The 24,172-nt window shown below is 31.7% G+C and overlaps 2 protein-coding genes across 2 annotated transcripts; one reads left to right on the top strand and one right to left on the bottom strand.

Annotated features, from left to right (window-relative positions):
- The first annotated feature begins 3,217 nt into the window (after positions 1–3,217).
- On the top strand, positions 3,218–10,396 carry black (glutamate decarboxylase-like protein black). The gene is given in 4 exon segments (NM_001311839.1): positions 3,218–3,584; positions 5,631–5,924; positions 7,969–8,336; positions 9,624–10,396. Coding segments are annotated over 4 exon segments (1,527 nt in total). The 5' UTR covers positions 3,218–3,323; the 3' UTR covers positions 10,228–10,396.
- A 50-nt stretch (positions 10,397–10,446) lies between these two features.
- Positions 10,447–17,489, bottom strand: LOC106121482 (multiple C2 and transmembrane domain-containing protein 1). Its single transcript, XM_013317170.1, has 15 exons — positions 16,843–17,489; positions 16,148–16,307; positions 15,741–15,883; positions 15,523–15,663; positions 15,111–15,303; positions 14,525–14,703; positions 13,857–14,061; positions 13,639–13,784; positions 13,212–13,363; positions 12,574–12,632; positions 12,383–12,492; positions 12,190–12,299; positions 11,810–11,907; positions 11,597–11,719; positions 10,447–11,281 (listed from the first exon to the last, which is right to left on the bottom strand). The coding sequence occupies exons 1-14, from the start codon at positions 17,283–17,285 to the stop codon at positions 11,663–11,665; spliced, it is 2,196 nt and encodes a 731-aa protein (XP_013172624.1). The 5' UTR covers positions 17,286–17,489; the 3' UTR covers positions 10,447–11,281; positions 11,597–11,662.
- Positions 17,490–24,172: the final 6,683 nt, after the last annotated feature.

The following is a 24,172-nucleotide window of genomic DNA, read 5'->3' as shown; positions in this document are numbered from 1 at the left end:
AACGCAAAATCATTAAGGCCCCTTTACCATTGTTAATGAAATAAATATGAGAAATTAAAGGGGGCGCTTAATTGAGCAATCAAACAATTCAATGTCAATTGAACAACTACCCACTAAAAAGATTTCAGTCCATAATATCGAGATCCTGTCGGATATAATCGATTTCTTTCATAATAACACTGGCCACTTGAAAATTAAAAAATATACAGAGGAATTGTTTTTGACTTCTTTTTTATCTGTTTGTTTTAATGTCAAAACAGGTTCATGTATTAATCGATTATAAAAAGAATTTTAAAAATTGATTGCTCTATAATTAAGCTATTTTTTTTACAATTCAATTGCAGACGTATTACGGGAAAACGTATATGCATTTATTAACTTATGATTGAAGTTATAGCTATTAGTCATCATGTAATTGAACAAAGTAACGTACCTGAAGTACGAACATTCCAATTAACGGAATGAGTTGGTGTTAGGGAAATCACAATTTTTTTTTTGCTTCATTATCCTTGTTGCATACTTCCTTGTATACGGGGATAAATTTTGTTTTCTCAATGAGTTGGAAAAAAGTATTGACTTCGACAAAAATTTGTCATAGCCAAGGTCAACGTTTAACTTAACTGTAATGGCTGCGAATCCATTCACCTTCACAAATTTAAACTAATTCCGCTTTATAGAGCAAAGTTGTGAAAAGCTGCAAGGATAGTCCTAGCATCAACACGTCTATCTCGAATGCATCTTTGTAATACAAAATGGGTTAGGTTTTTAGATTACAACGCGCTGTTTCCACAAAAATTCTCACCTCTAGTTTTCTTTTAAAGAGAATGAGAGGAAATGCTTGCTAGGAATTAGGTAGTGAGGACTAATTTGGATTACCGCAATTATTTACGAATCGAAATTTATCGATAAATCAAATTATCACAATTCTTAAATAACAACCCACCAAGTGCATTGATTCGGGAAGTTATAGAATATTAGTGTTATTATATTGAAAAAAAATTAATTTGTTTTTTTTTTTAATTTTTAATGAAAAATAATCACCTCTTTGGATATCTATATTTATTTTTATGTTTCCATCAATTTCCATTTTCAAAACTCATTTGGAAAAATTTAAAAACAAAAAATGCATTACAAAGAACACCGTAATTGTCTCTGCATAATTAAATACTATTTAGATTATGGGTCAGTATTTTTTCAGTAATTATTTACTACAGATTTTTTTATTCTTGGAAACGTATAAGATGACTTTTTGTTCAAACGCAATCTATAATATTTAATTGCACCTATTGTTTGAAATCCTTTTTTCTTTTTAAGGATTCGAAACGTCATTGTACAACGTAATCCTGACTTTATAAAGAAGTATACATAACTTTGTTAGTATTTATTATTGGTTTTGAAGAAGCAAAATTAATAAGAACAGCTGTTGCTTTTATATATTAGGTAATCTTGAAATGAATCTGAGAAGTAGTGTTACTCCGTTATGTTCAAAACTGTTCGTAACTGGCTGAAAAAACTAAGAAAAGAAAGAACAAAAAAAATGGAACGCGAAAAATTATTTGAAGAAGGTAAAATTGAAATTATCTGTTGAACTAGCTGTCTCCTAAGACTGCGTCCGCGGAATAAAAAACTTAATAAGTAGTCTGTGCATTCTTCTAGGCTATTATCTACATCCATGCCAATTTCGGCGAGATCTATGCAACTGTTCTGGAGATACCTTCTTTCAAATAGTCATACACTCATCCATCGAAACATTCGCATTTATAATATTAGAACAAACTATATTCGTGCGTAATAATCACTGCCAATCTTACTCCTACGGGACTTCTATCTAGTCATTCTACCATACATAATGTAAATTATATATGTATAGAGACATTAATCGAGATTTCGTTTTAATATCGTGATTAAAAGCTGTAACTAATCGGACTGAAGTCGACCGTCATTGTTTTTCGCAGTTGATTGGTCATGTAAAACTGCCTCCTTAGCGGGAATAATATCGATAATTAGAAGAACGAAAAACGTAGTGTCAAGGCGATAGGAAATGTATTTTGTTACACTTGATTGTGCAGGAGTAAATAAAATAACAAAATTGACAAAATATTGCAACTCTATAATGTTTATTTGTGCCTATGTAGTTTGGAATTATATATCTATTTATCAGTATGATTTTCCTTAATACATTAGAAGGAAATAAGCTAATCGGATGGCTTAAATTTTTGTATTAGAGTTGATATCGAAATTCCCAAGATACAAACAATCCAAGTCATTGAGGTAATAATTCTATCATCTTTATGACCTGATGAATTAGAATAACGACAGGAGCGGGTTCATACTGAGATCGTGCCGTTCCGTTCTTAACGGATTTGTCCGATCTAAAAGCACCCATCTTGCACATATACTAGGAACCTAATGAATAAGTTTGAGAGTAAGTGTGAAGTTTAAATCCCTCAATACATTATCTAATTAGTCAATATTCATATAATCACATATCGTTTATCCTTCCGTATGTAATTAACTGCATCAAAGAGAAGACCCTATAAATATTATTTATTAACACTTTCAATTGCTCTATGAATGAACAAAATGTTTTACTAGAATCTGTAAGATGTTACAGACAGAGATGGTATCTTTTGCCGCGTTATAATTGTCCAGAGGGGACGAGTTAAAGAGATACGTTCCCAGATGAAGGTTACTTTAATCCTGTATCAGTCATGTAGAATATGTCGTAAAACTAAACGTCAACTCATTTTGAGTTTGTACCCGACTGACATTAGTTCTATCTGTGGTGAAGTTATAAGAAAACCTCTTTATAACGTGTAATTTTGTAAAACATGAAATGTTATTGATGCATTATTAATAAACATAAATATTTTTATTTGGTTAAAATTTTAAATTTAAGCAGAGTTTTTTTTTATAAATGAAAAATAAAATTTCGGGGAAAATCTGTGCACCTGAATTAACTCCAAATATTTGCGATACCATTGCGATTAACGCGATATTCCGAATTCACTGATTTTGGGAAAAATAGGATTTAATAAAGGTTTTTTTTACGTTATTGCATCTATATAATGTTTTATAAACAAATAAACGTATCTATATTGTTAAATCTGCATCCATAATGCGCTCTAAGTTGTAACCTTAACAAAGTGAACTGACGTCGTGCGGAGTATTTAAGAAGGCTACGCTTTCAGAGTGGGGCCAAAACCGTAACACTGATGGCTGCGGCCGACCGTAAGCATCAATACATTTCCAGCCGACTACTGCATATTAAACTAAATAACATCTAGATAAAACATTCGGGAAAGAGTCAAGAAGATATAGACATGCCTGCCGATTCTAATCTTATAGTAGCGGGAGAAGCGATAAAAGAAAGTCTGTTTCAAAGTCTCCCTGAGAGATCGAAACATGAGGAGTTTATACGAAGAGCTGTGGACTTGTTGGTGGAGAGAGTGGTGTTCGGTAGGTCCCAGAGATCAGCTAAGGTGGTGGAGTGGGCAGCTCCTGATGAAATCAAAAGCGTTATTGATTTGAAGCCCAGGGAAGGACCTGTCTCTCACGACGAACTTTTAGCAATCATGGCTGATGTGAGTATTTTTTTGTGATTTTTTTAGTTTTAATTTTATAATCTATAATAATAATGTTAAGTGAAATTTTCGTTTGTTAAAAATAAATTTTATCCATTACTTATAATATTTGAAATCCACTTTACCCAGGATTATTATTATTATATTATTTATTAACATTCTTAATTCACTGCAGATGTCGTAGGTCACGAATAGCTTTATAAACATTGAATTTACTTCTTTATAAAAACGATTTAATAAAGATTCTATTAGGTGTGAAACTATAAAAGTGTTTAGTTCTGAATAGTTTATAATAACAAAGTTTTATCACAAACCTATGAACCATTAACCATTATTATAACTAGAAAAATAGAAACATTATAATTTTAGAAAAATTTTAATTCTATATAAAAATTGACCAAAATTAGTATTATTAGATGTACGGCTACTTTCGGTTAAAAGGTTAATATTAGTTATCACAAAATTAATTTCAAAACTAGCTTTGAGTTTTCTTCATCAAAAAATATTTTTAAACATATACCTTAACTCTTTAAATTGTGATAAAAGGATGACGAATGCCTTCACGAGTAGAGTGAAAAGGATTACTAAGCTAGGGCGTATCATTTTTATAAAATGTTTTTACACAACTGTTTCGGTGATGGAAACTCACATTATGAGGTTAGAACCTTAACCTTTAAGGCCTTGGAATACTTAATACATTATATAAGTATTTTAACCTCGATGATTCTAATATTTTCTATAAAGAAAATAGCTAAACAACATTTTATTATCTATTTTACCAAAGAAGGAAAGAGGAATATTTGTTTTTTTTTGTACTTACGCCAGTGGAACAAGAGTTTTATTCTGTCTCGATTGTCGAACTCGCTTCCTAGTTACTAAAATATTGGTTTGATCTATCTCGTTTGTTCCGAGTTCGGGTCAATTTTGTATTCGTGAATTTCCAGTTAGTTGTTTCCTGTCTGTAATCTATCTACGTGTGGAATGTACTCGTACAATATTTGTTCTATTATTTATTAATTATTCATAAAAATATTTACCTAATAACTATTTACTACTATAGAAAAAGTCCAATGCAAACAAAACCCTTTACGACATAGAAGAGTATCATATTTGATTTTCCTTTTTAGGAGCTTTTATATTTTTTGATGAGAGTTTGCGTCGATGATAAGTTTAGAATCGTGTTTTGTTCTTTCTAAAGCTTTCGGATTGTTATCACAAATTCAAACGCTTAGTTCTCATAATCTGTTATTAATAAAAATTACTGTCGCCCACACCTCGATAAAAAAACGTAATTAGTAGTCTATGTCTCCTTACAGGCTTTGGTCACATCTGTTCCAAATTTCAGCGAGTTTCATGCAGCCGTTCTGGCGACACCTTCAAACAAACATCCATCCATCCATTCGCATTTATATTATTAGTATGATAAGAAGTAAGATATATATTTTTTATAAATATATATTCAATTAATTTCAAATGAAATATATGTTTTTCATATGTTGTTGGAGATTATTAATATTAACTTAAGATGCCAATGTAATCGGTTATAACAAGCGGAAGTCCTTATATGATGAGCATGCAACAAGTTGTTTTATTGCGAAGTTTAAAATGAATCCTTTGTAATTTTATAATGCGCATTTTTTTGTAACGTAGACCTTAATTTTATTATTATATAGTAATTATAGATATTAAAACAAAGGATATATGTGTGTAAAAATTACATATATTTTGAACTGGTAAATTGAACTGATTAGTTCCTTTATGGTGAAAACATTTCGGGTTTAAAATGGAATTCAATATTAAGAACTTTTAATACAATTTTTATTAGCACCTTAAAACATCAGAGTAATTAAACTTCATTTTGTTTAAATGATTACAACTAGATGTCGCCATTGGTTGAAATCCAACCATAATTCATAATCAAAGTTTAAAAAAAAAAAACTTAACGCACTTCTCCACGTTAACTTCAACTGTATCAAACATGTGTGTAAAAAGGTGTACAAACTGTGCACTTCTCGTATTAATAATGATTAAAAATCTTTTCTTTAGGTTGCGCGTTACTCTGTCAATACTGGACATCCTTATTTCGTGAACCAGCTGTTCTCTACAGTGGATCCGTACGGTCTGATTGGGCAATGGCTGACTGATGCGCTAAACCCGAGCGTTTATACTTACGAAGTAGCCCCTGTCTTCACTCTGATGGAGGAAGAAGTGCTGAGGGAAATGCGGGCTATCGTTGGATGGAAAGATGGCGATGGAGACGGTATATTCTGTCCTGGAGGGTCGATATCCAACGGATATGCGATCAGTTGCGCCAGACACCACTTCTATCCAGATGTCAAGGTTAGTAATCAAAGATTGAATGACCGTGAGTTTCTGAGACTAAAATCTACTTTTAAAACTTATTGTTATCTTTGTTTTGTCAAAGATAATGACAGGGATTTTTATACAGATATTTTGGGTTCGGAAACCCACACACTGACCGTGATTATATTATCCATTGCAAAGTCGAATATCGAATTATGTGTTTACTGAGTTACCAATTAAGTAATTGAAAATCTGTTTTCCTAAAAAATGTGTCATGTAATGACATAACGTTATGTAGACATGTGGCAATTAGGGCTAGAAATAAAGGGAATTCCTAAACGAAGCGGGAAATACAGTCTATAAAGTCTAGAATGTGTCACTAAACTGGTACATGGGAATGCCAAGATTTATCCAAGTATCCCTGTAATTACTAATGCAGTGAGGATGCGTCTTAATTGTCAGAACTATTAGTAAGAACAGAAGTTTGCGATTAGTCTAAAATGTAAATTGCAGCACAATATTATGAAATAGTAACAAACTGCCTTGGCTTTGCTCGTGTAGAAATAATTTGTAAAATAATTTATACGTCTTTAAGTTTATCATAAAGATACAATGAATCATTTTATATTATGTTGCTAATTTTGGATCTTTTAAAAGGACTCGTGATGCTTAGTTTACCTTTTTTTCCGACTTCAAAAAGAAGGAGGTTATCAAATCATCTGTATGCTTTTTTTACGTTGTTAAAATAGTAATACTATAGTATATAACTATATACTATATACTAGTATTACTGATTATTATATAATTGGAATCTCGGAATCGGCTCCAACGATTTTCATAAAATTTACTATATAGGAGGTTTCGCGGGCGATAAATCGATCTAGCTAGGAATCATTTTTAGAAAATGTCATTTTATTCGTGTTTTATCGATAATCAACTTAAACATAAACTTACGGTCATCCTGATTTTAATATGTTTACAATAGATATAAATAAATATAACTTATCAAATCTAGTTTTGTAGGAAGTTCGGTAGTCACCTTAACCTCGTTTCATTAATGATTATAAATATTTCGCGTGCAGTATACCGGCGGGGCCTCGACACATGAATGTTATGTTTTGTAGACTAAATATTTGTAGGAACGTCCTTAGATTACTTCGATTTGTTCTTAACGCGATGATTTCCGTAAAATTACAAGATATTCATGTTTATAAATTGTTTAAATGTTTGAAAAAACATGTTTAGGTATATGAACTTGTTTTGTGATAGAAATATATTTATGTTTCTACTTTAAGACAATATTAGAATCATTTGGAGGGAGTGGCGCGCTTTCATTACCAAGACAAATGCGAGATCGATTTGTGAAGACACGTAAACGTTGATATTTTAATGGTCTAGTGTTGCGCCGGTATACCGGCACAGTGTCGGATTTTATTCCTAACACTATGAAGTATTTAAATGTATGTTTTTTTAAAACCCTGACCATTGATATATGATATTCAAGTACAAAATAATAATGAATTTGCAAGTTAATATAATAGCCAAAGTGTAGGCGATTGAACTACGTTTTAATAATAATAATAAAAAAAGGAACGTCCATATACGAATAATTGTTTAACCAATATTTTGTATAAAAAATATGAATGTGAAATATCTACTCGTATATGTGCGTATACTTTTGTAGAATTAAAAATTGACGCTTTATTTTTTTATATTATACATTTCTACATTCACCACCTTCGTTTTTTGAATACGTTCGCTTCAAACGTTTTTACAGACTTATTTTTACGGTACTTTTTTCGTATTGTAAAAAATTCTTCAGCGTTTATTGAACGATAAATTTTACTACCATTTTTCGTATATTTTGCACAGTTTGCAAACAAGTGTTGATAGACGTAATGTAAACAAGGTGAGTTTAGGGTCGGTAGCAAATTTTTCGTGCTACTTGAAAATAAAACAAAAAAAAATGGTTTATTGTTTTAACGGCTTTTAATTTCCAATCAAATAAAAGTTACTATTTGATTGGATGATGAAGAGATGATGATCATGATATGTACTATACCTATCTTTTTGTCAACAGAGTAAAGGAGTATACGCAGTACCAAAGCTGGTACTATTTACATCGGAATTAGCACATTACTCAACTAAGAAAATGGCCTGCTTCATGGGCATTGGTAGCGACAACTGTATCATGATAAAAACAGACGAATTGGGTAAAATGGATGTTGGAGATTTAGAAATCAAGATTTCTGAAGCAATAAACTCGGGATCTACTCCTTTTATGGTAACGGCAACTGCGGGTACAACTGTGTTTGGAGCTTTCGATCCTTTGATACCGATATCTGGTCTATGCAAGAAGTATAATCTATGGTTACACGTTGATGCTGCCTGGGGTGGTGGCGCATTGATGTCAAAGAAACATAGACATCTATTAAAAGGGATAGAGTTGTAAGTATATTTACATAATATTCGCTAGAATCATTGGGAGTGAATGGCGTAATTTCTTTACCAAGTCAATTGATAGATTGATTAGTGAGGGGACATAAGCGTTGATATTTTAATACGGCTAGTGTTGCGCCGATACACCGGCGTAGTGTCGGATTTTCTTCCTAACAATATAAATTTACACATTTACGGACGAAGCAACAAAAAGCGTCATCCTCTGTTGTAAGTACTAAGAATTAACTGAATCGAGTTTTGTTCTTGTCCTTTATATATAAAATAAATATTACATGTGCAGGTCAACTTAATCAAATAAGCAAATAAGACGAAGTAAAATAATGATTATAAATTCCAAAAATCGTAGAGGTCATTGATCCCAAAGATTCGGGCCAATAACCTTATTCAAAATAAACAACAATTTTGGAAAATGATTTCGATATTTATTTATGCATAAATATTTATCGACGGCCAGCTTTTGGCAAACTTAAACTTATAAGTCGCTTAGAAATGCCCACATTAAATACTTCATAAATATTTTGAAACTTTGATTTTGATTTTAGTTCTTCTTTATACCATAAAAATTCTATTTTTGTTGCCTTAAATTAAATTTAGACTTCAAATAAGTACTAGGAGCCTGACTAAGTTTTTTTTAATTAGATATTATTATTATAATGAAATGTTTTATTGAATTGCGAAACACATCCTTGAGTGCTAATAAAAAACGTTAAAGCGAATAGCGGTGCGTTCGCGAGTTTACGCAAGCTTTGTTCTGTGTGAGTAACTGGCGGTCATTAGCTTGACTAAGGTTAGTGTTGAAGGTAGAAATAGTGTCAGTCGTTAACTTCTAACAGTGCAGCATATGCTTTATATTACAATATATTGTCTCGCAAATCAAAGTACAAAGTAATTGAGAGCGTCGCGGGCTCAGGGTTTAAAGCACTTGACTTGTAATCTGTAGGTCCTGGGTTCGAATCCCGCCATGTACCAATGTGTTTTTCGATTTACGATTTACATGTGTACATTTATCCGACGTTTTTACGGTTAAGGACAACATCGTGATGCAACCTGCACATATTTGCGAAGTTCAAAGACATCTGTGAAGTCAACCGACCCGCACTGATTGACTATGGCCTAGTCACCTCTAGTTTAGGGTAGGCTCCGAGCCTATCAGTTGGGACGTGTAGTGAGGTGATGTTGGGACGTCCAACTGAGAGGCTCGGAGCCTACGTAAAAACGTCGGATAAATGTAGTAGTGAGGTGATGATGATAAGAACTTGTTGTTTCTATTTTCAGAGCCGACTCGGTAACATGGAATCCTCACAAGCTGCTGGCAGCTCCGCAACAATGCTCCACATTCCTGGTCAGACATAAAAATGTCCTGAAGGAGGGGCATTCATCCAATGCGAAGTATCTCTTCCAGAAAGATAAATTTTACGACACCTCGTACGACACTGGTGACAAACACATCCAGTGCGGTCGACGGGCCGATGTTCTCAAATTTTGGTTCATGTGGAAAGCGAAAGGTAGTGATGGCTTCGAGAAGCATATCGATAAACTCTTCGATAACGCTAAATACTTCTTGGATCACATCAAACAAAGAGCTGGCTTTAAACTAGTACTCGAGAATCCCGAATGCACCAACATTATGTTTTGGTACGTGCCAAATTGTCTACGAGGTTGCGAGAACGATCCAAATTACAGAGAAAGGCTCCATAAGGTCGCACCCAAAATTAAGGAACGAATGATAAAAGAAGGAAGTATGATGGTCACGTATCAGCCGCAAGGCAACCTCGTTAACTTTTTCCGTATTGTTTTTCAAAATTCAGCTCTAGACCACAAAGATATGGTCTATTTTGCTAATGAATTCGAAAGGCTCGGATCGGATATTATTGTTTAGATTAAAATTAAAATTAATTTATGTGACAACATTTTATTTGATAATATTATGTACAAAACATTTGACCATGTAATCTGTGATTTTAATTTACGATATAGCTATATTACATTAAATCGACATTGTAGTGAATGTTAGTAATTATCTGTTTTAATAAAGTTTAATAAAAGCTATTTTTAATTTTATTTCGAGTAGAGTTAAGGACAACGCGGTTGTTTTTTTGGAGCAGTTAATATATTTTTCAATGACCTTGCTACTTAATTTTGGCAAAATGTAGAAATTATAACGGCTGACCACAGGATTCATAAAATGAAAGTCGTGTTTAATTGGTTTGGTAAATTTTAATGTAAATACATATTTAAAAAATACCATATAGACGAGATATTTGTATGCGCGTTTATAAATATAAAACAAGAAACAAGCAATAACGATGCAGCATCAATAGCATCTTAAATGTTTCTTGCACATTTCACGAAACGAAGAAAAATTAACACAGTAATGCAATATAATATTTCGACAATTACTTGATATTAATCAGATTATTATCAAAGTAATTACTAGGGATGCAAATTCGTAGTCTTCAAAGGCAAATGTGTAATTTGCTTCTAATCAGATGATTAGTGGTTTAGTTAAACGCGCACTGTTTGCATACTAAGCAGAAGATGGATTGGTTAATTTATGAGCTGTACATCACCAATGATGTGATATTCAACCGTAATGCAACTCAGAATGATTTATGGATCAAGAAATCCATGAAACTGTCTTATGTGTTGGAATAAATAATTGTATTTAAGTAAATATAATTCTACTTTCTGCTATAAAAATAAACATCTTATAGTCTCACCTAAATTCGCTAAAATAGCGAAGCGACCAATGCCCATAGTCATCCACATTTGCAGAGGCATTGGGTTGTTTAATCAGCAGAGGACGAAACACGCAGAATCATTAATTTATAATAAGATAAACGTGCTATTGTGCATTTAAAAATAAAATTGATATTTATTTTTACACGAATTACGAAGAGGGTAATGTTTTTCGAGCATATGTCTATAATAACCTAAAGAAGAAGAGCGTCGGTGGCTCAGTGGTCAAGCACTCGACTTGCAATCTGCAGGTCCTGGGTTCGAATCCCGCCATGTACCAATGTGTTTTTCGATTTCCGATTTACATATGTACATTTATCCGACGTTCTTATGGTGAAGGAAAACATCGTGATGCAACCTGCACATATCCGAGAACAAATTCAAAGATATGTGTGAAGTCAACCAACCCGCACTTGGCCAGCGTGGTTGACTATGGCCTAATCACCCTTAACTTAGGGTAGGCTCCGAGCCCCTCGGTGGGGACGTATAGTGAGCTGATGATGATGAACCTAAAGAAAACAGACAAGGCCTTAAAATAATATAAAAATAATCTTATGTTATTCAGATCTTGATAGTCACAAATGTTCATCTTCATCGGACAAAGTTTCCAAAGAATACTGTTCCCAGTCAATCTGCAAACAAAATTAGATGTGAAATTTAACAAAGCTAAAAAATATTAAAAAACAAAAATTGTTTAGTCATTATTTAAATATTGTTCTTACCAAAGTTTCATCGTCAGGCACTCTCGAAAGTAAGTCTAATATTTCATTGTTTGGTATTCTATTAGGTTTTAAAATTTTCCTTGTAAATTTATGTATTCCTGTAAATATCAAATTGGACATTTTTATCTAATGGATTTTATTATCACCTACTTTTAAATCTTATGATACAAATGCCTCGAAAATTTCGTCAATTTTCGGTCGGATTATTATTAAAATTTTAAGTCATACCGTCCATTTAAATCTACCTTTTAAAATGTGTATTGGGGCGTAGTATGAGCATAAAATATAAACTCACGATTTTTTTTTTTTAAAGTGCTTGAAGAAAAGTTATCGAATATTTGATATTCTAATTATATTTTACGTATAATATTTGTACTTACCCCAAATCATAAGTATGTATTTAAGTGGTATCAGATACATAACCAATGTTATGAACAATATTAAAAATATCGCCAAACAACTCACGAATGGTACAGAGAAATTAAAAAGGCTGAAAAAAGAAGAAAATCCCTCTTTAGTTGAATCGTAGAGAAGACACTATGGTTGTAAGTGTTAATTAAATTAAGTTTTTACTTTTTAACGCTTTCACCGAGACTTGCAAATTTTCCAATTACATTTTGTACGGTGTGTACCATGTCTTGGAGGGAATTTATTTTCTGTCGAAGTGTTAAATTTTTTTCTTCCTGGAAAAAAAATCTTACGTATTTACTTATTTCAAAATTAACTTTAAACATGATGGATTTTTAACAGATTGATTTTGTTACCTTTTCCTGCTTTGGAATTTCTTCTCCTTCTATTGGAATTTGCTCAAACCTTCTTCTGACTGGAATTTATGAGAATATTTTTATTATTTTAAATAGAAAAATAACAAAATAAATCTGGCTGATTTATGAACGAAAATATTTTGTTTACTTACAACTTTAAAAACAAGTATAGTGAACCTTTTATAATTACAAATCCTAAAATAATGACTTTAACTGAAATAAGCATATGATAATTTATATTTGAAAGAAGGGTTATTTTTTTTATATCATAAGGTGGCAAACGAGCGAGCGGCCACCTGAAACCTTCTTATCATCCGGAAAGTCCACTTCCACTTCCCATCCTTTCCTTATATCTTATAAGACGGGAAGGGTAAGAGGACTAAATTAGGCCTCCGACTAAATTAGGGCTTATTTTGTTAAGATTGTGAAGTGTTCAGGAAATGATTAGATGTAATACAATAAACATGATTAATAAGTAATAAATGTGAAATAAGAATTATTTAAAATTTATATAACTAAGAAAAGAGTAGAAAACTAAACTCTGTGTTCTGCCACTATGATTAATATGGTCGACAATACGTGGTTTGGTTCCCAAACTTTGTTGTCTATCTTATGTTAATAGAAGCGTAATTACTTACTCATTAGTACGGGGTTCTTTGAAGGCTTGTACCACGCGAACGGTATAAGAAGAAGTAGAGGTAGCATCCAAATTTTGAAGATCCAACAAAAAAATAACCAAGCTATTAAAGCTATGATATTACTTTTCCTTGATTCCCATTCAAACATTGTCCTAAAAATATATGCTACATTAGTTATCTTATTTCTACCTATATAAGGAGTGATCGTATCCAGAATAGTTCAAGAGATAATTTTAATCACACATGTATGTAGAACATAGTATGGAAGAACACATAGGCTACTTACTAAGTTTTTTTTAAATACAATAAAAGATATAATGGTACAGATGACAAATTGCTTGTTGGCAATTAATGAGACACGAGGAAAGTTATTTGCCTACTTAATTTCTAAATTATTGTCGCAATTGATGTTTAAATAAACTCTTACTTGAATATTTGAAATGTGCTCATTGTCCAGGAATATATTGCTTTGGCCCGTGATATATTACGTGCGAAGATGTGCCGGTCTAATTTATCCTCAGTTTCTAATAGATCGGCTTCTTTCGGATTTATAACACGAACCGATGCTTTTATCTAAACAATAAAAATAATTATAACCACACGGATGTTATAAAGTCCAAAAATCTTCTAAAACTGCTCACTTACGAGATTCCATGTAATTCCCATTTCTAAGAGTATTCTTGGATTATTTCCTTTAGCTTTCTCTTTGAGATTAATGCCTTTGAGTGCGTACCATTTTTTATCATTTGTACTTATTTTCAACAATGGTATTGAAATCTTTCCAACATCCTCCGATCTCTTTTCATCAAACACAATTACTTCTAGAACTGATGTTATATCAGTTACTGTGCTGGATCACAAAAAAAAAAATTTCATTACAATGACAAAAGGACATAAATGGAAATGTTTTATAAACATTTCAACAGTGGTAGAGCCCGCTTTAATATCTTCGCACGAATTGGCCTGGCTCGCCCGGTGCAATAGCAGACCACTCAGAAGACAGGCGTGAAGTGGAAGCAATTCCACGTTTCGTCTGATGAGTGTGCGTCCCGGAGGCCTAATTTAGTCCTCTTCCCTCCCCTTTTTTCTTATAAGGAAAGGATGGGGAGTGGAAGTAGACTTTCCGGATGAGAGGATGCATGGCAAGGAAAAATATTTACTTCCTGTGCATCCTCTCCTTCGTCGATTAAAGGTAGGAAACGCATATGCAATTGCGTATCTCTATGGGCAACGGTCACTTCGCTATTTCAGCGATTTCAGGTGGCTGATCGCACGTTTATCACCTTATGATATAAAAAAATATATATATTTACAACGTAAATATCTTCATCCAATTTGGCTCATTTGTTTTGTGAACAGTGTGTGTGTAAAGTGCTTCGTTGTTCAGTTTTAATATACAAGAACAGTCTGTAGTAGGTAGTCCTTTGGCGCCGAAGACAATAACAGATAACCAGCCAACGTCTGAGAAATCTTTCAATGTTCGATACCAGGCCTGAAATTTTATAATTCCACATATATAGAGAACGATATGAATTTTAAATAAAGGCATATATGTTCAAACTACATGCATATTATATCAGAGCGATCAGAATGCGATCCCAATTTTTTTGTATGGAAGTACGGAATCGTGCAATTCGTCGGTTTGAAATAGTTAAGGTTCGTTAGCTTGTAAAATTAATTGTACTATTTGTATTTCGTTATCTTTTTAAACGTTGCTCCGGTCGAAAATTTTGGACACATTTAAATGAGGCGTAGTAGTTTAAAAATGAAATTATCTTAATTTTAGCTATTCCGTAAATAATGTATTCAACTAGCTAATATTTATACATACTATGAATTTAGAAAGGATAGTAATTATTTAGAAAGGATATAAAGACTCTTATTTACTTTAACACTTACAAATTTTTTGCGTTCCATGCTCAATTTATTCCGGATATTTTGGTAATCGTCAAGGTCAAGGATTGTGTTGTTAAGAACTGTTCCGCTTATCGTTATTAGAAAGAACAATTTTATATTGCGACCGTCACCTTCTAAATTGATCCGCATTTTGTGTGTTTTTTCATGTTTCAGAAGAGATAAATCCACGACGCATCTGCAATAGTGAGATTTAGAAATAGATTACTTACTAAAGAAATATTCTTGAACCAACATCCCTACTAAATTTATGCGTCTGTGAAAGATATTGCTTGAGTTTGTTTGTAAATATTAAACTACAGATTCTATGGCTTAATTTATAAAGGCTTAAGATATATAAAGCTTATAAGAAGAACGAATTGACAATGCTCCATATAGATGGAGTTGAAATACTAACTTGCCCATGAATACATCTCTATCCCAAAGTGAAATCTCCAATAATGTTTCTTCATACATACTTATATGTATAACATCTTGCCATTTTACTACTGATTTATTAGTTTTTATAACTTTTGATTTGCGTTTTTCCAAACCTAACCTGTAATTAATTAGCATCACCATTAAAAATTAATTTTTGGTTCTATAAATAGTAACTAATTTGAGAATTGTTTATACCTTAAACGGCAGATTAAGAATCGGAATTTCTCATCGTCATTTTCAAAACCAGAAGCTTCTATTAATGCAATAGTAGTCGTTGCAAATTTAGTTCTTTTGAGAAATTTATCATAATGATCGTTGGGCGAGTTCGTTAGAATTAGCTGCAATGAAAAATGACTCATTATATGACAACCATTTTTTAGATTCAGGATTAAGAACATCATGTTTATAGGTTGATGTTTCCACAAACGAAATACTTTCAATAAACATATCGTCAACCTTCTTTCCTCTTAAAAGAAGCGTAAATACAATATGTTACTGTATGATTATGAATTGCTGTTACTTGAATATATTAGTTAAATGGTCCTAAATTATTCCTAGGCAAACATACGTAGTTTCTAATTATATTTTATACATTATTTTACCTTTTCCACTTTCTCGCGGACTTCTTTCTTTTTTTCCCTATAAGCGTTCCGTTTTTCTTTCACAGCTGTCATACGTAGGCCGATTTTTTGACGTATTGACTTCGTTGTCGGTGTAGGTGGAAGGCTTGACTCATCAGTTTCTCTGCCTATATCTTGTAAACTTGCAAAAGATCAAAATTATGGTTATAATAATAATTTTATTTATCTCAGATAACATAGAGCCATATTTTTATTCTTATTCTAGGGTTGATAATGGCTTAAAAACTAATGTTAGTTAACGATATTAAAAATACTTGAGGTTCCTCAGCGATGCCAGAGTCAGAGAGCCAGCGGCGCCAGCCAACATGTAAATGTATCCAATGCTCTAACATCCCTGAATCCCACCCTATCCGTTAAGGTGCTCAGGATACCGTTAGTTAGGCATGATTAATATAATGTAAATTTATCTACAATATACCTTATGTCTGTGTTGATAGAGTGTTAGACAAAAACACTATTTAAGTTTATGCGCACACGCAACTCTTGCATGTTTTACTGCGATGCTTTTGTTTGCAATTTATTTAATTTATGTATTTAATCCGTTTAGCCTATTTATAACTCATAATTGATATTCGTAGATATTAATATAGCATATAATACAAATAATACTACGTAAGTTTTCCTTCAAATAAAATTTACTTAAAAAATGTACTTACGATTCCAAGCTTGTTTTCGAAAAATTACTCATATCACTGAGAAAAATATTATCCGAAAGGTTATCTTCATTTTCACTTTCAATTTTGTCATTTCCTATATCATTATTTGCTTCAGTAACAACAACTTCTTTAAAATTAATTTCTTCATACGATACATTTATTTCTTTAGAACTTTCAATCTTCATCGTTTCTGTTCGTAGTTTATTTTCACTTTCAATATTTCTCTCGTTATCTTGATATCCATTTCTAACATCACTCGTGCTTAGATGTCTTTTAGGTTCTTTGTATATAAAATTATCACCAATGCACATTAACATATCTATTGATTTAGATTTTTCAATCTTCTTTTGCATTTCATTATATTTGTTTTGTATTTTCTCATGCAGTTTAGGGAAATGTGATTTTGCAATGTTATACCGTTCAACTTTTTGCACATCATCCATTTTTTGGTCCACACTTCGTGACGTTTTCTGCGATAATTACGTATGACAAGTTAACATTATAACGATTGATACGACACTAGTATGGTGCCCTTTTGCTATTGATTGAATTTACTTATCACAATTCATATCTTATCAATTGTTTGGTCATTGATTGCGTTCAATACTATCTCTAACGACTTATGTTAATATGCGCTTTTTATATAAGAATATTATAAAAGTTTTTTTAATTTTTGTTCAAATTTATAAAGTAATGAGAATTAATTAAACCAAATGATATGCAGAGGAATTAGTAAATTATTTTTATACTATTAAACTATAAGAATATGTTTAATTTCCTTCTAAAATAGTAATATTTGACAGTTATTATATAGATTTGAATAGATTAACAGTATTTTGTAACAAATGAATAAATTTTTATACTCAACTAGTAACAATGGGCCTAGCATGAATATTTGCGACAAACGCCTTCGTATGGTCATCGCTTATTATGCCAAAGTTAGTACGAGATTTTTGGTGGTCAATACAAATCTTGTCGATTACGATACGATGGCGCATGTCACAATTATTCGTGGTAGTCTCACTGTACCTAAGTAGAGGAAGTGTAAAGTCTTAGTTTAAAACGTTTCGATATTTTGTTGAAATTTTATCTAAATGGAATAAGATAAGGGGAAAATAACATCATCGAAAATTCGCTAATTACTTATCGCTGTCGAAGATTGTTCGATATGCATTTTAAAAGAGTACATTAAACCAGGTACTTTTTTGAGAGATAACAATCTTCAACAAAATATTTTTAAGCTATTTTTGTATTGATTAAGTATTTACTAAAATTATTTACAAATAAAACTAGATTTTGACGCAGGACAGGCGACTTTGGCGATTGTGTCGGAGGCCAAGGTCCACTTTGGGTCGCGGCGCCAGCGGACTAACGCTAGATTTTAATGAATCTTTTTCATAATATTTAGAACACAAAAACTAACCCAAAATTAAAATTAACAAGGATTTTAAATATTGTTTTTTACAAGAGTGTAACTAAGCCTTTATTTTTTTATATGATAAGTCAGAAATCGGAAGACATCATAGAGTTGGTATTAATCGAGTAAATACGAGGTATGTATTATATATTGCGATAATCATTCTATCCTTATTATACGTTCGCTAAAATCACTTGCCTTTCGTACGTTGTACCGGTTATCTATAGTTATAAATATTACTTTTTTGATATACTTCTTACAATCACTGCGAATAACGAAATGTGCAATTATATTTAGCAATATGTTACTATCAAGAGATTATAAGTCAAAGATATGGAGTATTATCGGTGAATAGTATACTAATGTATCCTTATAAAATTATTAGGTTCCATAATACATCCTGAAATCTAGATTTTGTGTATTTTTAAGTGTGTTTAATCATTACTTCGTTCTAGTATTTAGCATTGTTGACTAATATGTTTCACGTAAGTTTCTAACAACCTATCTTGGATGAGCAAGACCGAGAATGAAATCCTATTTTATAGCAGTTGAGTAATTTATCAAATATTTCGTGTATATTCCATTTCATTGCCACTTCTTTAGTCTCAACGGCATTGTTGATTTGAAAATTCGATGACGTTCTTCCTCAATTGTCGTACACGTAGACAGGTGCATTTGTTTTTGATATAGCTACATATATCTTTAAATATGTTTTCTCTAGCAGTAACTTCTTTTGTGTTTATTGTATGTAAGCTTATTAATGAATCTATATCGGTTTAGTAAGGTCGATAAATATGCATTATGAAAAAAACTGTCAATTGTCTCAGTTGGCTTTACGTCAATTCTGGAAAGTATTATACTATGTTGCTATTTATAAAGACAAACTCTGACATAATGACTATCAATAAAACATAGAAGACGAAATAAACCCCTGCGACTTTTTATGAGCAATTTTTCAATTAAAAAAAAAGTAGTAAGTTTTGCTCATTCCGTACAAAAGTAAAATTTGAAAAGAGCCGATCTAAATCTCGGCCTGCGGGGTTTGTTCAGTTGTAAAATAAATGTAATATGACGTCACCGCGGAGTTGAAATATTGCCGCGCCGTGTTCAGGGGAATCCCTGAATTTTGTCACGTTCGCCACAAATTGTACGTCCCGGCTCGCAGTTCCAACGTAAGAGGTTTTTAATGTTTTCCCGGAAATCTTTTCGCCTTTATCACATGTCTTGTTTTATTGTAATTTATACAACCGCTTCATCAAAATTCGAAATAAACAAAACGTAATAGTTAATTATGGTACATACTATAATTGATTTATTTATATTTGACAATGTCCTAAAATGGAACTATTGTAAAGGCAGATACAGATTTTTTTTACGAATTGGGGAAGTAACTTTGTATGTAAATATACTATGATATACTTCCTAAAGGGACTCCTTTTAATAATATATTTTAGTAAACTATTCGTTTTTTAATATTTTATTTTATTGAATTAGGAATATCATGTGATATTTTAACTTAACAAAGAATTACACCCGAGAGATGCCCGTATGTAAAAAAATATTAATCGTCATACAAAATTAAATCGACACTTCATAGACGTCATATGTCAAACTAATCACCTTAAACTTAAATAGATAATATATTTTATTTGAATTCTTCAATAATACCTTCTTAAAGTGAAAAACAACGGGTCAAATAAACAAGAGAATGTAAATTAGATATTGATATGATTGGGGCTTAAGACTAAAAAACTATCTACGGAAGAATACGGTTAAATTGTACAAGCTAACTTTGTACATGAACAATGAAAATACCTTATGCCCTGTCTAACTCTGCTGGGAATTATCAATTTCTGTTTATTTTTGATACATCTCGTGAGTAATTTATTCAAGTTTGTAACTAAGTAAGGTTTCTTTGTATGAAGTATGCGTCATTTGTGAAGCGTAACTAATCCTATAAGCAGACCGTAACGCGATAATGTGACTCTCGAGCGTAGCGCCAGCGCCTCGAACTTTCATATAACTTTGTCATATGAAATTTAGTTTTAAAATGAGTTCCACGCTTTGGTCCGTAATGGGATCGTGATTAAAATTTCGCCTCTCCTCTTCCGTGTAGTTGTTAATACTACGTAATTACTTTTCGCCGAATTTCTACAATAGTTTGTCAGAAATTTCAAAATACAAAATTGCGTTTTTTGATGTACTCTAACAAAATATTACTAAAATAAATACGGATGAATGGATGGATGTTTGTGACGATATATATGCAGAAGGGCTGCATGGATCTCGCTGAAAAACACTGAGGCTATTAATTATGTTTTTTTAAATTAAAAAAAGCGCCATGACTTCTCCGTAAATATTTAATTCGCATAACAAGCCTATTGGTCTTAATACGTATAACTGTACCGATAATTTAATGAAATAGCCATTTATATAATAATTTCCAATTTCTGGGAGTGCGGTCACATTGTCACGAAGCCCATTTTTACTTAAACTTGTATGGACTCATACAATTTCATTATAAATTCAATTTCGTACGTAACATTTTAATAATATATTAAAGACTAAAGTATTAATAATAACTCTATATAAGCTAGATATTTTAGGTATTTTATTAAATAATTTAGACATTCTGTGGAAAGCATTTTCAACAACTTGTGCTAAACATATTGTTCAAGGATTTCGAAACAAAGTTTAACCGCTAGACATTCGCGCGCTAATTCCGGGCCTTTGTTAAGTTCGAAGCTGCAGCTCGTCCGCTATCCGATTCTCTTCTCGCTTTGTGACAGAATGTTTTAATTGTTTGTGTATTGTTGAAACATATTTGCAGACAACTAAAGACTTCATTATTATGGATTTTTATATTTAAAATTATACTATTATTATTTAATTTATCTGAGAATCGAAAATTCTTGTGACTTATCTTGGCATCGTCTGACAGTGTGGATACCCTACTAATCTCATCTGTCCTACGTTTTTTTTATTATCCCGATCTTCCAATAAAATGTTTAATACTATACTACCTAATATATGGTTTACAACACTTACAAAATTGCACATGCAAAATTTTTTTTTCGGCTTTTTGCTAATGGATTATTAATATTCTCAATTCTTAAAAAGTCAGTTCCAATAATAATAGGGGTTGATCTCCTGGTACAGAAAGAGGCCATAAAGATAGGAACGTCCGCATATTTTCTATCGGCCACTTTTCTAAATCATTACGTCTGAGTTGAAACCGTAAAGGGGACGTTTCAAAAGTGTCTCGCCTTTCAAAGTACAAAGATATTTTACGACCGCTTAAAGTACAAAGTGCTCTCAGAATGCTTTGGAAGGGACGGCACTGATTCTTATCAGTTTACGCTCCCTGCCTACGAATTTGTTTGAGATCTTAACAAATAGAGCAAAGACCGACCATTTGCTTATCTTATAAAAGCTAAGCGTACCTATTTTTTTACTTTTTTAATGCGAAAATCTTAATGTAATAAATCAACTCTTAAGATCTATGTACGAGACAAACAAATCTATGAACATTTTTTTTAATACATAATATATTTGAAAAAAAAATTTTTACAATTATTGAATTAAATTTTTACAAAAAAATACAAGGCTTTTGGTATAAATATTACAACACTATTATACTGTATCACTCACAACGAAATTTTACGTATTTAAGTGAAAGAAGATATTTGATAAGTTTATTTATCTACATGAGTTACGTAATTACGTGTACCATTTATTTCTTATTTTAAAACTGTTTTAGTTGATTCGAAAAAGGATATTTTTGTACGAAATATTTTATGACATAGAAAATAATATACCTAAGTATCCCCTCCCATAAACAAATAAATAAAAACCACGTTAATGATGCAAATCCTCTTGTCAAGGGTGCCTTAACTGTTCCTGTACCAAACAAGTATACGTAGAGAGTGACATAATAGTAGGAATTGAAAAAGATGAACGGAAACCGTAAAGTTACTTATTAACTTTTTAATAATTAAATGCTGCGAGTAATACCTTCCACGAACGAGTAATTTATTTTATTTCATTTCATTTCTATGGCTTATTGATCGGATCGGTTCTGAGATTTTTTAGATTCAGATATCAGATTTTTTTAAATAATCTGGATATATCACGTGACGTACTCGTGTGTTGATATTGTATCTACATTTATATGTAATGTGTAGAATTAGCGACTTTGTACGCACTGAATATTAAAAAAAAACTTAATGAGTAGCTTATACTTTCTTTCTGAGAGTTTTTTTACATCTGGGTATTTATTTCATACAGATCTGTGCAACCATTCTAGATGTACCTTCTTACAAACAACCGTACTTTAAACTTATATAAAAGCGGCTAAAACACTCACATATATTCGTCCGGTGGTGGCACCGATTAGTTTCAAGCCCAGCGTCTCCCTTCATCAGGGTGAGTGAGCGACGGAGCGCGTTCGCGAAATAATACCAGACCCAGAAACAGTCGGTGCCGACAACGGCCGAACATACGTGAGTGTTTTGCCGTTTTTATATAAGTTTATAATAATGTCTCACAATAGTTCGAATAATTTAACCATACTTTAACATTTATAAGTACATATTACTACTTACTGTGATAGTAACATTAATTCCATTATATCTATAAAGAATTATTTAGAACACATTATTAACATTCTCTTTGAATCATAAAAGTTAATAAATGTTCAGAAATTTTTCATCTCATTAAGCTTTCTTTAATAACAAAATAAATATGAATAATTCAGTCAAATATTGATATGACAATAATGAGTTTTCGTTTAAAAGCTTTCCAATATAAACGAACCTTTACGTTGAAAATAAAAAAAGGAAAATTGTAAAATTTTCTTCTAATATTCGATGTTAATATTAATTTAGCAGACGCAATTTAGTAAAGAAAAAGAGACTTATGAACTAATATGGATCACAAACGTTATCCCATGTTTACATTATGCCAGTACAATAGGACAGTAGCGCTGGCCTAGCACAAAATGTATGGGCTCACTAGCCCACACTAACGTGTTTACATTATGCCAGTTCTATTCTACCGCTGATTTTACTACTGTCATGCTGTACTGGAATAATGTAAACACAGAATTATCCAAACCTCAATGTTAGAGAGACAAGATAATTGCGACAACCCTAGTCTGTTTTCCTTCCGCTTGAAAAATTCGCTTCAAATTCTAGAAGCAAACTAAATTAGCAGTGACGTAAGCCTTGCCTCATTATGAGCAGATTAATTGACGTCCTAGTTGATTGATGCATGCACATGCAGCGTCAGTTTATTCAGGCCTCGTAACATTATCAAAGCTCAGTTCGTTGATTTTCGTCAATCGCATTAAGTACTTCTGTTTTAGTTTGCTATCTCATTAAAACAACTACAGAATGAAATTATATACATAATATCATAAAGTCATTTCTAAGTATAATATATAATCTAATTTTATGTAAATGGTGAAAACTAAAGTAAATGATTTTCATGGCTTTGATCAAAAGTAATTGGCTTAAAATAAAAATATTACCATAAGACCATTTTCTTCTCAATGGAAAAAACTTGACATTAATAAAATAATGATATCATAAAATAAGTTAATTGTACACTAAACTTAATCCGTAATTCTGTAAGCAAATAAGTTCATCATATCATATCATAGTCTTTAACTATTTAGCAATTAATTCAGAATTTTACAAATTAATGATATCATAATGATTTATGTTAAAACCAATTAGACATTAAATATAATTAGATGTCTATAACTTAATCATTATTGACTCATCATCTCATCTCATCTCATCTCATCTCATCTAATCTCATCTCATCTCATCTCATCTAATCTAATCTAATCTGATCTAATGTAATCTAATCTAATCTAATCTAATGTAATCTAATCTAATCTAATCTAAT

This window comes from Papilio xuthus, unplaced genomic scaffold (assembly GCF_000836235.2).
Source record: "Papilio xuthus unplaced genomic scaffold, Pxut_1.1 DF826945.1, whole genome shotgun sequence".
NCBI classification, from domain to species: domain Eukaryota; kingdom Metazoa; phylum Arthropoda; class Insecta; order Lepidoptera; family Papilionidae; genus Papilio; species Papilio xuthus.
Note: the sequence above shows the minus strand (reverse complement) of the source record. Positions and strands in the feature narration are given on the sequence as shown.